Genomic DNA, 18,390 nt, shown 5'->3' with positions numbered 1-18,390 from the left:
AAGCAATTTGCTTTGTTCATTTCCATAAATTTCCATCACTCAGTCGGTACATTTACAATTGATGTTTCTTGGGCTTGCATGTAATTGAACATGAACATACAAAAACATTTTAAATAAACTATCATTTTAAGTGTTAAAATGTAAACATGCACAGTGAATTGTGTTCTTTTAATCTATTTATAGAATTATAATTATATTATCACTAACTGCTTATATTATTCATTTTCAGATTAACTGCATGCATTAACATGCATTATCATATATCATAGATTTTCATAGATTTTCTATATTAATGTAGTAACCATATTCATTTTCTCATCTACATAAAGTCTGATGGCATAATTCTGCATTAGTGCACGAGTGGGCACTGTAGCATTCAGCCAACTTAATGCCACACTCGGCAGCAGAACAAGCAACCTTAGTTTTCTCCTCGGTAATTTAGTAGGCTTGCCGCTAATGTTAGCTAGCCCCGCTAACCTTAGTTCTCTCCTCCGTAACGTAGCTAGCTCGCTGCTAATGTTAGCTAGCTCTCCGCTAACCTTAGTTTTCTCCTCGGTAATTTAGTAGGCTCGTCGCTGATCTTAGCTAGCTCCGCTAACCTTAGTTGTTAGATGTTCATGGTGGGCCACTGTGTTTTCCCACCGGCATTAAACGCATTGTCTAAAAAAAATTAATTTAATTTTTTTAATTTCCAGTAAATTTAAGACAATTTCAGAATTACCAGAATTTTGATTTAAGACATTTTAAGATTTTTGAAGGACCCCCTGATTAAGACTGGTCATGAGCTATATTTATCTTTCAATGGAAATTCTTCATTCAAAATGCTGTGTAGTTCAACAATAGGCATTGTTCCTGGGAAATAGCCCCATAGTGTTTATAGTACATGTGAGCACTGAACTGTCACAAACAGTGTGTGCACTGTTATACATACAGTCTATTATAGACCTATAGATAGACACTAACAAATCACACACATATGCTGAAAATGTTTAAAAGGTGATTGATTGATTATAAAAGGGCTGACTTGCTCTCCACAACACCACCTGTTCTCCACCTGTTCTCACCACCTATTTTCACTTTCCTCCAAACAGTGCAAATTACTAATCCTAAAAATAAAGATATTAAAAAAGATTCTTTATACAGTAATGTACAACGCAACCGTTTAAATCAAATTTCAAATTCCCAATCTGAGCTCTCCGTGCTGGTGGAGCAGATGCAGTGGAAAACTAGCACTGGGTTTACACTGTAACCATAGTAACCATCTGCCTCTTGTTTTACACAAAAGAGAAAGGAGTGTCGTGGCTACATGAGCTGAAACCAATGTATTTTTTTTGTTTGTTTTCTTTTCAGGTTCAGGCTGTACAGATCCACAATACCTCACTGAGCTGAAAAAGCAACCTGTAAAGCCGCTTCTGCTCTATCAGAGGTGCACAGAGGTGACTGATAGAGAACGATTAGACAGGGGAAGACAGCTGTGTCATGTCTTCAGCATCGCTCTGCTCATCAATCTGACAGATACTTCATATTATATACTCTTCTTGCTTTGTCAAGGAAAGGCTACCTCGCCACAAGCAATTAACCCAGCTAATTGATGTATAATATCTATGACAGTAATGAGGAAACTTTTCCTTCAGCTTCATCTAGTCTTAGTTAGACACCATAGATATAAAATGATAGAGGCAAACATAACCGTTCATTTAATCTGCATCTCAAATGATATAAGAGTGTCAAACAATGGGCTGAAGTTAAAGTGATTGTTAAGGTTAATGACAATTGCATTACAGTAGATTTATGCACAATACAAACGCATTCAGATATATTTAAAAACTCACATTTCCCTCACTTTACACCTAGCTCTGTAATAATAAAAGTTATCATATTTAGAGAGATATTAACACACAAAGAAAAGTGAAGAAATCATAGAGGTTCATTTCAAACAACACAGAACTACATACGTATTGAACTATGCAAGTCATAAATATATGAACTCCACATTTAAACATTTATTCATATGTTGAAATCTAAAATTTGGTGCAGTTTAGCATTGACATTATCTTTGTTACAAACTCAGCCACAGTAGGAGCAATTTCTTGGCCACAACGTCAAAGAAGGTTCATTTACAAAGAATAAATGCTTTACTATATGGGTCACACACAACAGTACTTTTGATAGTAATTAACATTATTAAATATTTAGGTAATGCCTCATCTAATTATTCACTGACAGTAGTTTTTAATCCATGAAAATGCTTAAGAACATTAAAAGACATAAGTAAAAAATGGAATGATAATAATAAGGTCATAACTTGCAACATGCAACTAATGCAACCGGTATTTGGAGCAATTTGAAGGACATAACTGATGTGATTTTCATGAACTTCACAATTCTCTGGCCATGTGCTAAATCAGCATTACAAAACTGGGCAAACATGGCAGAAGCATCCAGAGCAGAGTTTATTTTTAGAATATTAGTTTTAGACATGTGAGACTGTCCCATTTATGAGACCTACAGGCTACTGGAATCTTCATCTGACAGTCCTAGCGAGGACCCTCCCTACCTTTGCTACTTTGCTTTGGAACACAGTTATTGTATTTTTTTTTTCATATATATAGTTCACTTTTTAGGGAGCAATGAGCTATTTGAGATTCAGACAGAAATAGCCATATATTATAATAAATATATATAATATTACAACTTATTCATAAGCCTCCAGAAAACTTAATTTTGTGATACATATCACCTGGACCACACCGGAACTGAAAATTGTGTTTTCTCAGCTTTGCATTCTTATTTTGTCCGGCATAATATAACATACCTTTCAAAACTGCACTCATGGGATTTACGTGGATTTTTCAGCTGTGCCAGCAGTTTAGAGCTTGCATAACCTATATAGCACAATATGAAGGTATATGATCAGGGACAGCTGCATGCTACCATTCTCATTTGATAAATTATGTTAATTTTATTGTTATCACAATTTCATTTTTGATGTATAACTTCATGCATCACCCCCAATGCACTGCAATAAACAGACAAAAGGAAGGTTTGAAGCACCTGTAATGTCTAAAAAACACAATATTTAGCTTATCTTGTATTTATCATGCTTGCAAGTTAGGTTAACAAAGATGATGGTGCACTATTTTCACACTATTTCCATGTCATCATAATAACTGTTTGTTTTTTTTGTTTTTTTTTGCCAAATTAGTCCTTTAAGAATGATGATGATGCACGTTCACTATATCACATACAGCTCTGGAAATTTGAAAAAATTGAAAACCTGGAATATAATCAAGAGGAAGAAGGATTATCACAAGCATTAAACCAAGCTGAACTGCTTGAATTTTTGCACCAGGAGTGGCATAAAGTTATCCAAAAGCAGTGTGTAAGACTGGTGGAGGAGAACATGCCAAGATAAATGAAATCTGTTATTAAACTGTGACCAATATTCAACCAAATATTGATTTCTGAACTTTAAAAATTTTATGAATATGAACTTGTTTTCTTTGCATTATTTATTTATTTATTATTGCATTTAATGTTATTTCAGCCATTTCTCATTTTCAGCAAATTAACCCTCTAAATGACAATATCTTAATTTGGAATTTTCGTAATTTATAGAATAAAACAACAACGTTTAACATATACTGTACCTATAAATAAAAAAATCAGACAAACTGATTCAGAAACTGAAGTGATCTCTTATTTTTTTCCAGAGCTGTATGATAACAAATACTCACATCAGCATGCCATATTAAATGATGCACATTTCCTAGTTGCCCACCTTGTGTGAATTCCCTCTCTGCTGCTTTATACTTTCTGAGGGAGTGGTACAGGTTAGCTCTGTTGAAGTAGATATGAGCTGAATAAGGGCAGAGACGGAGAGCTTCACTGAAGTCCTGTAAGGACTCTGGAATTTTCCGCAGCAGAGCTAGGCTAATGGCTCGGTTCAGGATGGGCGACTCGTCACTAGGGTCCAGCTCAATGGCCCGGCTGTAGTACTCACACGCCTGAAAAACAGAGCAGAGAGTGTCACAGTGATTGCTATTGGTGTAAGTGCTTCCTCTTCACCATCCTCAACATGACATGAAAATAGCAGCTGGCCTCGCTGTTACCTGCTCAAACTGTCTGTTGTAGAAATAGAGGTTGGCAGCATTGAAGAAAGCAAGAGCACAGGTGGGGTTGAGGGAAATGGCTCTCTGATAATCACTCATGGCGCTGACTTTGTCTCCCATGAACTGGTTTATCACACCTCGATTTGTGAGGAGCTGGTCTGAGTGAGGATTACACTGTAGAAAAGGTGCAGACAGACATGTTTTACATGCATTTTACACATTTAAATTGAAAGTTTAATGCTACACTGACATGCCAAAAGTCATGGGATTGCAGTACGCAAACTATGGTACCTCAAAGAACGACTTGCCCACAGCTCGCCCAAAGCTGTATAAGATGTGAGGTGTTATCTTGTGAGTGAGGCTGAGCACAGGCCAGTATGCTCATGGCAAGGTGACATAAATTATCAGATTTTGAATGATGCCTGATACAGGGTGCTGATGGATTGGACATTCCAATTCCAAAGTTGTGCAGACATGTGAAACAGGAATATGTAATAGAAAACATGGTAGGGGTGATGTCTGCAGCATAGGGCGTCTGTGAGCTGATGTATCAGAACTGAGTCGCTGCGCTTTCCTCCGAGCGTGCTGTGATGCACTGCAATTGTGGGTTTCTTACCAGGTGATGAAGGAGAATCGGTGTCTGTCTCCGTGCCATCACTTCCATTAGCCATTTTTTTTTTAATTGCAGCGCTTTCTCTCAGTCCCGTCATTGCTCTCTCTGTATCTCTCTCTGTATCTCTCTGTCTCTCTCTCCGCGCTCTCTCTCTCTCTTGCCCTCCGCACTCTCTCTCTCTTGTCCTCGCGCGCTCTCTCTCTCTCTCGCCCTCGCGCTCTCTAGCCAACGTTCATTTACAGGGATGTCTGCTGTTCATGACACATAATGTGAACTAATTCACATTCAGGTCCTTTATTAAAAAATGTGTTGCGTTCAGTTCAACGTTCACGAAAAAATGTGCGTGTTCAATGAATGGTGCTAGTCTTCACCCTTCTGGTGTTGGGGCATTATTAGTGACAGGGGGAGTCCTAATGAGTGTATTGGGTAATTGGCCGTGTAAATTGGGAAGGAAACTATACTAAAATTATATATATAAAAAAAGAAGTCATGGTAGTTTTGATTGTGACTAGTGGCATTTGGCTAGAATTTTCTGTGCAAAAAAAAAAAAAAATCACATCCACATTCAATGTAGGTTGCTCTACATGCATATCAGTGTCAGAGGTCAGTCCAAAAACACATGTATCCAAAATGATAATTTTACAAGACTAGGAAATATTCTGAATCATGTCATTAGGGAGCATTTCATTATTAAATGTTATTCTACATAAATAATATGCTACATATGATGAGCTTCATGAGGTATAATCACAATAGGTGATTCAAAAAGTATCAATATAAAGCATTTAGTTAAAAAGGTTTACATATCACTATTTGCGTAAAAAAAAAACCCACATTCAATCAAGTTCAACCAAAGTTGGGACAACCTGAATATCTGTATTCTTTATTGTATTGCTGTCCAAAAATATTCGAACAATAACTCTATATTTTCTTTTCCTTTTACTTTGTGTTGGAGGAGAGAAAAAAAAAACGAAGCAACAAAACAAACCTTCTCAGAAACTGACCAACTTCATTAGGTCTGTATGATCTAACATTGTATGTATTATAAGATATATTTAGAATAAAACATTATAAGAATAGGGCCTCAACTGGTGTTTTATTTTAGTAAATGATTCAATAGAGCATACGGCATGAGAAGCTTTATGCCTCAGCAACAGTTCTATTAATACACATTGTTCTATATTAAAATCAGAACAAACCCTGTTGGCACAGATACCTTCAGAGCATTGTTTATGTCCTGGAAGGCTGCATATGTGTTCCCCATCTGCAGATTGACAATAGCTCTTCCCTCATAGGCAGCCCAGCACTTCGGATTAACCTCCACAGCCACTGTGAACTGATTCCAGGCCCTCTGGAAGCATCCAAAAACCTGGTGGAGGGATACTGTATCAGCAAAGCTCTGTTAAAATCAATCACAGCATGAGGTGCAACAGGCAGGGATACAAATGCCATGTCAATAGGAAAGACAGATAGTGAGGGCAGGCATTCATTCAATGAAAAGGCCAAACAAATCAAATATCTGCCTGTTTGGCTGCTGTGTCTTTTGTTGTGACTGCACTTTGGGCATCATTCACCAGCATATTTTGTGTTTACCGGCACTGACTGTGGATTTTGAATTATGTGTGTCAAACAGGTTACAAATAAGTCAAATAAGCCAATCAGTAATGACCTGAATGTTTTGTATTTACTTTATATTTGACTTTGCTCTGACTGCTCAGCTCTGACACAGAGAAGAAGCCTTTTCATAAGTTGCACTATTCAACAGGACTGACATCCACATATTCATTAACTGAAGAAAATACAGACTTGTTGCTTTAAGTGCAGTAGAAGGCAGATTGTAACATGAAAACAGAATGGCAAGCATGGTCAAGCTTGGTCATACTGGTTGTCTAGCCTGATCAAGAACCAATCAAGTCAACTATCTTAATCAGCTGATCTGGTCCTGCTGTTTTGTAAGTAAGGAAGTAATTTGCTCACTACTTGTTACTTCCTAAGAACATGCACACCTGAACATAATATTGTGAAAGAAGACATTTGACAAGTACAAACCTTTGTCGAATAGCCCACCTATGTTCATCCCCAGCATTTCCAAATACAGTGCTTTTAGTCGATGCTCCCAACAGGCTTACAATGCTAGTGATAGGGGCATAAAACTGCACATGCAAAGAAATAGCTATGTTTTCACCATTAACAAGCTAAAAGTAGCTCCACACATCATTTAAAACTAGGAACTGTGAACTTTGAAAGTACACATCTGAAATTAAGCCACAATGAGTCAACTCACGAGAACAAACAAATAGGTAGGATAGGGAAACAGGTTGCTAAATTAATTCAGTGGATATTAAAGAGTTTTTCAGCAACAGCTGGAGTTCATGCATTTTCACAACTTATCATCTTATCTTGACTTCATTTCAAGATGGTGGTGCCGGAAAACTACCTGAAGGTACTAAATAAACTACCTGTACTTTTTTAAAGTTCATAGTGCCTCGTTTTAAATGTCAGTGCCCATTAGGATTCTACCAGTAAATTGTGGGGCTGCTTAAAGCTGGTTAATGGTTTAAAAATATCAATTTCTTTGCATAGGCCACACCATGCCCTTATTACTAGCAATTTAAGTCTGTTGGGAGCATCGGTTAAAATCACTGTATGTCGGAATGGTAAAGGGAGATGGAGGTGGGCTATTCGACCAAATGTTGTGCTCATTATCATCACTTTCACCGCACCACAGGTGCATTTCACACAGGCGTTCTCCTTTAATAGAGAACTGTTAACATGCTTTTAACATCCACCAACATATTACCTAGCAACAAGCTCAGACCGCAAAGAAACCAAATGATCACATAGAACATATGCTTTTAGTGCCAATTATTTAACACCTACATAGTGTCACACCTATAGAATATGTTAAAGCCTTCTTTGTCTATTATTATCTATTGTCTCAGACAAAGCCCAACAGTCATTGTCTCATATGATTCACATGAATAGCAGCGTGAAACGTGACATTCATAAATGCTGCAGCAAATGAAACTCGTTAAACGCTTTTAATGACTGTAACTGTAAATGAATAAATGAATAGTCAGTGCGCAGTTCAACAAGGTAATAGGCTGTGTCCAAGCCAATTTATCCTGAAGGGACACATTCTTGTATGCTCCAGCAAAATGAAGTAGTCGTCTTCTGGTTATCTTCCCACAAGAGACATGTTTTGCACTGATAGAACGGCTGCCCAGGGCATATATTAAGCTGCAATAAATTTGATAAGGCTGTTGTCACATGGTTAGCTTTTGTGAGTGACAGAACAAGGCACTTTCATTTTAGAAAGACGAGATAACGTGGCAGGGCCGTGTCCATTTGCCTTGAGCTAGGACACACTAAATGTTGATTAGGTGATACTGCAGGTACCCTGACTGCAGCACTGACCCTCTGAGCTATTTTTCGCACACACATAAAAATAATCTGCATTCTTATGACAGTATATCAAGCACAGTTCTGGTTTGAATTTAAATTAAAGCAACGCAGCACCTGTAAGTTGTAGGCCAGGCCAATGCGGGCACTGGAACAGCGAGGGTTGAGATGCAGGGCAGAGAGGAAGTCCCTTTGGGCCTGTTTGTAGCCCTGGCTGTGGCCATAGTCCATAAAGGCATTGCCACGTCCAACGTAGGCATTCAGGAGAAAAGGGCTGAGTCTCAAAGCCTCGCTGTAAGCCTCCACCGCCTCCTGCAGTTGTCCTAACCTTCAGATTATACAATAATATCACTATTTCAGTACGCTTTGCATCATGTACAAATGTCCTGTATATGCCCACAGAAGAACAATAAGCTAGCTCTTCGATATAACAGTAAGCAGTAATCATGACTTATAATTATAGCTGAAAATAATACTAGCAATTATGGGGTTATTGTTATCATTAATAGCCTGCTGCTTTTTATGGAGTTTGAATGAAGTCCCTTTTCTTCTATAAAGCCAAAGGCGTTAAAACTCCACTTAGGATTTGCCGGAACATCCATAATAAAACATAGCATAATGATACACTCTTATTAACCCTCATCATTAAGATCATTGCTTAGAGAATCAGAAAGAGAATTCAGTCTGAGAATACTAATGTGTAACTCCACATACTGCTTTTAAACACTGTAGAACTGTATGCAGCCCCAAAACAATGACACGACGCGACCTTGCCAACTGCCATTCCTTTAAACATCCGCCCTGTTCTCACAGACACACAGTATAATGCGGGTATTTTTACCCTGATCTCAGGCTGCTTTGAGGTCATTCCTTTGTTCCTGAAAATGAATTCAGGCAGACAAAACAATTCCCTCTTGCCAAGCTACTGAGAAATACCCCCCATTACGCACTCTGCTCGCTGCAAACGTCGAGACGCACTGTTAGTCACTCTTATGGCAGGCTTATTAAAGCTGGCATAAATCCATGCTATAATGCTTATGTCTTATTAAAAGTGATCAGTCGATACAGATTAGCTGCTGTATAACTACTGAATGCTCGGCTTGCCCCATTTTGAGGATAGATTTTGTTCATATTAGTACAGTAAGATGTGCTCTTCAAAAATAATATTGCTGAGTATTAATCAGGTGTCACATTATGCATCTGTACACATTAATGCAGCTCTTATTATTTCAGGCTACAGTGCCATTTAAAGCATCCCTGATAAAAAACAATAAATCTGTTACTGGGAATAGTAGATGAACTGATCACTGAAAGGTTCATTATAAAATACTATTTTTAATATTTTAAGGAATATTTTGAGCACCTGAGCATTCACATAACGTTTACCCAGCTAGTAGACCCTAAGGTGTCAGGTGGTGCATATTTTTCTTTCGGATGTACTCATCAAAGCATATCCATAAAGTGTGACTATATGCTGGAGCAGAACTGCAATGTTGCCAGTATTTTACTGTTAATTTAAAGTGAAATTCTTCACAGTATTTAGCAAGCTATAACTTTAAAGTACTTAATTGGCAACAATACATGGTTATTGCAAAGAATAATTACAGTATTGTTCTCTGTAATTAATTTACAGCACATTTCTATTCTTATTATACAGTAACAGGATGTAATCTTTCTCCAGAGTGAATTGCACTGATTACAATCCTTTTTGCCAAACTTTTTGCAATTAATTTACTGTAAAATGTACAAGAAACATTTTACAGTGTAAGTAAATGAACAGGGAACATTTCACTGCTATGGAAAAAAGATTAATTCAGATAAATACCAGCAAATTACAGAAACAAACATTATTGTCAGAAATGAAAACTCAGCAGGATAAGACACCTTAAATCTACAAGGGACTATTTAAAAAAGCATAAGCTGAAGATTTCTCCACATATTTCTCTCACATTAACAACCCTTAAAATCTATGGAGACCTCAAACATTAAAAATCAGTGTATATATTTTAAATGTGCAGTGCATGCAAGACAATGTGAGTTTGACAGAACTTAAAGGCTTTTGCAAGGAGGAATGACTGAAAAGCATTTAAACAGTAATTTTAGACTATTTAATCTGGTGTCGTGGTCTCGTTCTGTTCTGTCTCTCCTGTCTGTCTCTGTGTTTTCCCAACCTTCATGTTTGTTCATTTACCTTCCCCTGCACATGCCCTGTGTGTTCTTTCCCTGTCTCTGCCCCTGCCTTCTGTGCTTTCACCTGTGATCCATTTGTAGCCCCGCCCCCTTGTCACCTGTTCCCAGGTGTTTCCTGTTTCCTGTCCCCGTCCGTGAGTTTAAATAGTCCCTTTGTTTCAGTGTCCCTGGTCTGTGCTTGTAGGTTTATCGCCAGTCAGGCTACAGGTCTCTTTATTTTTGTTATCTCTATGTTCTCTGTGTTTCTTTATTATCTCAATATTTATTTTTTTTCTTTGTTTGTTTCTTTTATTTATTTAATACATTCTCAAATTTGCGTCCACTCTCCATGTTTCCTTGCTGCTCTGTACCTGACATCTGGCCCCAAATTAATTTACAAGCTGCAATGATTGCAAAGATGGGTGTTAATAAAATGTTGGCCAGGTCTGTTTCTGAGCTAGATCCAATATAAAGCTTTTATGACTTGCTGCTGACACAAAAGGGTTTCACTGCCTTTGTGACAAATGTTGGAAACTTTGCAAGGACACTGAGAACAAGGCAAATGTCCACCTTTACAGTCTATTATATATTCCTGGAATGCTAAATTACCGACCTCAAGCAATTCAATCTCTATGGAAGAGTGCATCCAAAGAGTTTCATGTTTTCCTGCCCTAACTCATCTCACATATTATTTAGAGCTTGTTTTTCAGCTAAATATTCAAACAATAGAAACAATAAAACAATAAAAAAAGACAAAAATGTAGAATGTTGTCAGTTTAAAATTCAATACACATCTCTCAGAGGGACACACATTAATTACCACCAATGTTGTCAGTTTAAAATTCAATACACATCTCTCAGAGGGACACACATTAATTACCACCTCCAAACAGTCTACAGAGACAGTAGTAGGTAAACTAATCTTTAAAAATAACCACTAAACATATAAATCTGTGTATGCTACACTCAGACTAAATTTAAGGCAACTGTAGCACTTCAGGAAGAGTTAAGAGAGCAAAAAAGAAAATACAGACCTGTGGAAATAGAGTCCCAGTGAATGAAAGAGGGATGCATCCTTGGGCTGTTTTGAGGCAGCTGCTTTCAAGTCCTATATTTAAAACACAGAAAACATTAGTATGTTATTCTTTTTGTTCCAGATAAACAGTGCTATAGAGGCAAAGGCTGAAAATAACATTCTCTATAAATAAAGCATTATGTATAAGTATTCTCACTTAGACGTGAATTCACTTTTTAATTAAATGCTAATTACACAGAGACTTCATGATATGTGCACAAGCATATCTGTACAGCTTACGGCATTTCAGCATACGATTTATACATTTTTATATACAGTGTATATTTTATGCTGAAACGTGCGCTTCACCACTCTATTCAACTCTATTCAAATTCATTATCTTTTCTATAACTATCAATGCTTTCACAAAATGGTCAATGTCATAATGAGCTAAATGAGTTAAACCAAAGAGATTAAATACATGTGGCTGAAATTAATAATAAAGTAACTGTTTCTGAAATTATGACACCTTTTCACATTTTAACAAAAGCCCTTTCACAGAAGAAATGCCAGTTTAGGTGCACATTTTTTAGACTGATGAAGAGCACTACGGATAAGATGAAACTACTGCTAACAGCAGAGATAATAACACTGAGAGGACGTAAATTTGCACTTAAAACACTGCATTGTCTGAAATGATTAATAGAGCTAAACTGTAGTTTAGTCTACCTGAAGGGCATTGTAGTGGTCATTAAGCTCCTTGTGGACAAGGGTACGATTTATGAGCACTTTAAACTCAATCTCTTTCTGTTCAGGAAGAAGCAGCACAGTGCTGTAGTCTCGAAGAGCCTGAAAAAGCAAAAGAGACAGCTTCAGACAAATGGTTCAGTTATAGCATTGATGCACATGAAAGTGATGCTTGGAAAAATATGTTAAATAGAGAAATAAATAAAAAAAACATCACCAATTTATATTCCTGCAGAACCTGGTAACACACACCACGGTTATAGTACGCAAGAGAGCAGGAACTGTCGATTTCAATGGCCACTGTCAAGTCCTCCACTGCTTTCTTATACTCCTGAAACAGAGCACATTTAAAATTCTTATATCCAAATGAACCAAAAACAAAGACTCAGGAGCTCTATTAAGGACATATTTCAGACTGAACCTTAAATATTTACCTTTAAATAAAATTTGAGAGCTCCTTTATACAGGTAGGCTTTAACATTCTTTGGCTGAATCTTGAGGGCTTCACTGCAGTTGAAAATGGCTTTGTTATATAGTCCTTTAGCTCCGTACAATGCAGCTCGGCTTAAGTAGGCCTAAAAAACAGCATGTAAATAATGTAGCTGTTAGTTGACCAAAGAGTTTTATTTATAAAAAACATTGTTTATATGTCATTAGTCCCTTCATCTGTCAGCAAATGAAAAACAAACAAAAACAAGATTATGTAAATTATCTAGGTTTAGATTAAATTATACAATCACATTCAAAGATTTGGGCAATATTTGTTTGCCATTTTACATAAAAGCTGGGACCTTATGGCTTTATTTACTTGTAGTCTAAATAAATAACTTTTTATTCCAACTGTGTTACTTTACAAAACAAAATCCTCTGCCTGTTCAGTGGAAGGTGCCCAATTTATTACTCTGAGGAAGATTTTAAGGAAAGTGGGTAAAAGACAACATGTCGCAGTGTGTGTATTTATATTTACTCTGTGTGTAAACATTGAACAGCTGTGACATCTAAGATAACGTTCTGAAGGTCATGCAGTCACTACCAAGCCTAAAATAGCTTCAGAATCACAGTGATGCACCACTAACCTGACACTGACCTGTAACAGGGAGAATAGCACCACTCTCAAATAGCTACTCTGGGCTCAGCATTGCAGAAATTTCACTATGTACCTTGGTATGGTAAAACATTCGTGACATCACGTGAGAGAACTGCGTAATGCTGCATGGGAGCCCAGAAACAATAAAAATGCCAATTATGGCATAATGACACTTTAAAAGTGCCGTATGGATAAATGAATATGGATGAACCTCTATACTGATGATGATTTACCCTCCCAACATTTACATACATACACTCAGTCCACTGCCAAAAGCTCTGCTAGCACTGGTCACACACAGCAACATGTTTGTAGCACTCAAATCAAATTAATGCTACACAATAAAGCCAATTATCATAGCTCACCAATTTTCCTGCAAACCTTTCCTAAACAGAAAATCAATGTGTTTGAGCTTATAAATAAATATTTTTTACCCTTAAACAAAAGTTCCATACTAATTATTTATACTTCAAAAACTATACTCAACAATACTTTTAAATACTCAATAAATGCATTCTATGGCATTTAAAACACTTTAATAGGGATTCTATCCACATAGTAGACAGCACTGATGTTTGACCTTATTCCCCTCATTGCATATAGAGAGAATAAGGATATCATTATCTGAACTAAGAAAAAAAGGAAGTGTATTGGTGTGACATGGCTCTTTATATATATTTACTTTGTAACTGCTCAGTTGAGTTGCCTAGTTTGGGTAAACTGAATTGTATGTATGTACAATAACTATATGTATGCATGTATGTATATATTTCAAGTCATATGAGTGTTACCTTTCAAATGGCATATCTTTAAAGCCATTTACTCTTTATGTAATATGAGCTAATAGTGCTCCTTATTTCTGAAATATACAGTATAGCCATCATGTTGTAGTTGTAATGTATTACAGTGACTGTTCTGCCTAGAATTACCCTAACTGTGCAAGTAAACCCCCTAACTGCATATCCTCTTCCTAAATGGGTCACCTTTAAAAATGTAGTAATGCATTATTATTCATTTTTCATATGTATTTTTAGTCTGACTGTTAAAGACTTCAGTAAAAATTAAGTTATGAGATGGAATGTGAGGAAGTTGGAATGACCTGGTAGAAGTTTGGGTTGATGCAGAGCGCTCTGTTGAAGTCCTGTACACTGTTGGAGTGCTGTAGGCGTATGCGGCACAGGCCTCTCTGGTGGTAAGCTTCAGCATAGTCAGGGTTTATTCTGGTTGCCTTGCTGAAAGCTTCCAGAGCCTGAGGCAGTAAAGAGTCTTCTCCCTGGTATCAAGCAGTGTCATGTTATATATGATAGAGGTAGTGGTTATACTGTACTGTATGAGATGTGGATTAGTGTAGGAGGAGTTGTACTTGCTTGTATTAGTCGTACCTGAGCCATGTAGCACACGCCGGTGAGGTAGTAGAGCTCAGGAGCCTCTGGCACATTACAGATGTTTGTCTTTTTGGGATTCAGGAAAGACAGAGCTTTTTTAAAGCTCTCCACAGCTTCCTACAGACATATCCAGCCAGAGCAGTTATATTGTATTGTGTATATTGTTTTTGGCATTGCTTGCATTCAGTGACGGAAGTCATACAGAGATCAGGAAAATAAGGTTACTTTACAATATACTCCATACTACAAACTATTAACTCTGGATCTTGGCTGCTGATATGCTGTGCACTATTTAAGTGTACATAACTTTGAATAGTTGCTGGTAAAAAAAAAACAAAAAAAAAAACAGGATGCTTTACTCAAAGCATATAACCTACCATGAACTTGTGCACCTTCAACTGTGTCTTTCCTAACAGGATGAGGATGGAAGGGGAGGGGCAGGAGTTGGCGGCTGACACCAGGCAGGCAATAGCTTTGGCATCGTTCTGCAAGAAAGACTGGACAGCTGCCTGCTGGACCAGAGTCAAGCCTAGAGCTACAAGCGGACAGAGGGAATATTGCAGAGGTCCTTAACTAGTGCACGCCGATCAAAACAACACACTGTGCAACCACATGCTGTTTAGGTTTGCACCGGGTTGCATCTGCCAGGGGATTTGCAAAGAACACAGTTTACCAATGTTTCATTTTTAGTCTGTCATTCTGTTATTTCTCTATACTCATTTATGCTGCCATGCAAATATTCTTTTTTAGGGTTGTTGGTGCATATTAGCAGTTTGCAATATAGTATAGTTCACAATAATATTGACATAATTACAATTAAAACGCATATTATGATAGTGGTGCTCTGTTTAAGTGTAGTCTTTTTTGTATTTTTGCTTTTTGTAAAATCATTTATTTTACCCGTTTATCTGCATGCACTAAATATTCTGCACTTTTTAGTTACATAAAATTATTTTAATGTTACATTATTTGTTTGGTAGCATTATGAATATTTTATACAAAATAAAAGAGACAGAAATGTTTACAGATGTATTATAAGTTAAATAAAACTTTAAAATTAATTTTGTTGCAGTAGAAAAATCTTACAATTACTCCAACAAAAGTTGGATTAATTCTGTTTAATTCCCTTGATATTGGACAAAACAGTAAATGAGCAGATGTCTCAGTACGTTTGTGCATATAGTATATGGTAAATGAATCAATAAAGTGAATCAATACCTTTTTTCATCTCCGCTGAATACTGTATACAGAAGGTTGCGAGGGCGGTCTGTTCCATATTACACAAACACTGCCCTCTAAATAATGAGAAAAAAAGCATATTTCATTCATAAAAACAACCATCGAGAATACATAAGCAGATTAAAATACTAGAGGACAATATAAATGCTAATGTAGGCTGTACTTCATAAAATCCAAAAGCTAGCAAGAATTTTTGCTAATCCAGCATTTATTTCCCCCGTTTCCCGTTTCTCATTCCATTTACATTTCTCATCACCTGTTTAATAGAGGCTTCACAGGCCTGCTTCTGTGGTTTTATATACATTCCCCATCCAAATACATTCAGTGGTAAAAACAAAGTTGCAAAATTTGTTGCACCCAGAAGGAAGTGTCAGATTGTAACACTGTTCGGAAAAAGAAGATAGCTAAAGGCTATCAGGAATAATAATTTATAAAACATTTAGAGAGATATGAACAACTCTTGGTCATATTTAATAAGCTACACATTTACAGAAGTACCATGTAACGTAAGTGCAATGCAACAACATGCTAAACATCATTGTGAAGCTTGAATATTGACTATCTGGATGGGATTCGTTTCTCAGGGGGTTCCGGGGTAATTTTTAAATTTTTAAATTTTAAATTGTCACCTCATGTTTAATAAAATAGCTATTTGTCCACTGCCATGCACCGTAATTACACTTTGGCACTTTGGGCACATGTTTTAAGGAGATCCAAGTAAACACAACAGCGAGTGGAAATGGAGGAGCTACTGAATGCAATGTCATGTGACCCAGAAAGGCAAAAAACTCACTGGTCCTACTATATATATACATTTTTTTAAGTCTGGTAACACAGCTGGCCATGGAATAGTATCCACAGTATGCCTTCAAGGCAAGGTCTTGAGACAGTAGCAGTATAGGGACAAGCATTATCCTCTTGATATAGAGCACAGAGCGCAGTGTGCATTCAGAAAAGTGATGCCACAGGTTGCTGGACCTCATTTACTTTACTTTGGCTTGTCAAACTGTCTGTATTAGTATTATAGAGCAAATACATGAATTTACACTGTACACCATGACACTATGACACCAGGCCTTCTGGACATGTGATGCATGACAACAATCCATTGATCTTGGCACTGGTCATCGTAGCTCCACATTCACAGATTCACTTTTTGACTTCACTAAGAAAAAATAGGCAATGGTCACTGAAGATGACCTGCTGCCATTCTGAGTCATTCCATTACAGTCTACCACGACTACCCACCAGGTTTCATTTCTGTCAGTTGATTCCTTTTGGGTACAACTATTTTTTTGATAATCAGTGTAACTACAGTAGTAATTATGATGTTTTTAGGTGCAAGTCGGCTAATCTAGTAAGTCTAGCAAAAAATACCTCATGATGTGGAGATATTGGTCATCTGGCCTCAGGTGTAAAGCTCTAGTCAGATCTTTCAGTGCCCTCTTCAGATCATTCACCTGTTTGTTAAAGAAGGTAGATGGGTTTAATGCTGCTCTATGTACTACACAGCAAAAATGTATAAATCATTCTAAAGTAATGGCTATTGATCTAGAAGCTGGTTCCCTCTGTAGTCATTAAGAAATAATGGGCTCAGTTTCCTTACATTGTGGTAAGCTCTAGCTCGGCATACGTAGCCCTTTATGTTTGTGGGGTCTGCTTTTATAGCATTGCTAAACCTCCGAATGGCCTTTTGACTCTGGTTCATCTTCAGCATGTAGATAAGCCCCAGGTTGATATGAGCTGCAGCAACAGTCCTGGAATTAAAAAAAGGAATAAAAGTGGAAATGATTCTGAAATTGGCTTTGGAATAATCCTGCCTTTAAGAACAGCACCCCTCAGAAGTTCTTATATGCTTTTAATCAAAGCTACTTACACAGATATAGAGGATTTGATGAAGACATGGCAGTTATCTGTAATCTAAGAGACATTTTTAATGGAGGGTTTTTATACATTCACTCAACGAGGCACAGCAGTCACTGTCACCTCCTAGCTTTTTCTCATTTCTTATTTTGCAATTATGTTTAAAAAGGAAATCCATGCATTTTCAGATTGTTTATGTTTTCTGGGGACAGTTTAAATGTAGAACACAGGAAGTGATGTCAGCATTGTAATGTTTGTGCCAAGCTAAATCTGGCTCTGCTAAGACTGATGATTTGATCAGCCCAGTTTAAAATGCTATATACTTATATATATACTGTATTTTTGAGCAAACCAACATGTATCGCACCCAAGTAGCCAACGTTTTCCTGCTGCCTGCTATTGTTATTTAATAAAAATAAATAAAATTAAATGATACAGTCAACCACATTGCACAGATCACAACCCAAATGCTGAAAAAACTAATTATTTCGTTTATTGGATAGCAACGTGTCCATATCAGTAAATCTGGCATTTTGAATTAAATTCTCTGTGCAAACCTAAAACGGTTAAGGAATGAAAGTGGAGTGAATTGGTGAGAGAAATGGCACAGTGGTTCAGAAATGAGGTGTGAACGGGTGCAGAAAGGTGTTACACTCATGAGTATTGAATGGATAGGTGAGACCTCAAGCCACGGCAGAAAGAACTCATTGACACTGCAGAGATCAGGGGGAGGTATTCGTTTCACCACTGAAGCAAAG

The 18,390-nt window shown here is 37.1% G+C and overlaps 1 protein-coding gene across 7 annotated transcripts in view; it reads right to left on the bottom strand.

The window, feature by feature from the left end:
* The window catches only part of ttc6 (tetratricopeptide repeat domain 6), a 67,535-nt gene that overhangs the window by 27,639 nt on the left and 21,506 nt on the right, over positions 1-18,390 (bottom strand). For 5 of the 7 annotated variants that reach the window (XM_049463646.1, XM_049463647.1, XM_049463643.1 and 2 more), the window contains 14 exons: positions 17,376-17,526; positions 17,147-17,229; positions 15,749-15,825; positions 14,908-15,065; positions 14,509-14,647; positions 14,245-14,414; positions 12,493-12,633; positions 12,276-12,389; positions 12,041-12,160; positions 11,331-11,404; positions 8,245-8,455; positions 5,942-6,094; positions 4,113-4,286; positions 3,782-4,007 (listed from right to left, as the gene is read on the bottom strand). In XM_049463646.1, the coding sequence (XP_049319603.1) occupies positions 3,782-4,007; positions 4,113-4,286; positions 5,942-6,094; positions 8,245-8,455; positions 11,331-11,404; positions 12,041-12,160; positions 12,276-12,389; positions 12,493-12,633; positions 14,245-14,414; positions 14,509-14,647; positions 14,908-15,065; positions 15,749-15,825; positions 17,147-17,229; positions 17,376-17,526 (1,991 nt within the window). Of the gene's footprint in view, positions 1-2,815; positions 2,886-3,781; positions 4,008-4,112; positions 4,287-5,941; positions 6,095-8,244; positions 8,456-11,330; positions 11,405-12,040; positions 12,161-12,275; positions 12,390-12,492; positions 12,634-14,244; positions 14,419-14,508; positions 14,648-14,907; positions 15,066-15,748; positions 15,826-17,146; positions 17,230-17,375; positions 17,527-18,390 lie in introns of all 7 variants that reach the window. The other 2 variants (XM_049463648.1, XM_022672951.2) reach the window with 2 other exon arrangements.

This window comes from Astyanax mexicanus, chromosome 14 (assembly GCF_023375975.1).
Source record: "Astyanax mexicanus isolate ESR-SI-001 chromosome 14, AstMex3_surface, whole genome shotgun sequence".
Taxonomy (NCBI): domain Eukaryota; kingdom Metazoa; phylum Chordata; class Actinopteri; order Characiformes; family Acestrorhamphidae; genus Astyanax; species Astyanax mexicanus.
This window is presented reverse-complemented; position numbering and strand designations above follow the sequence as displayed.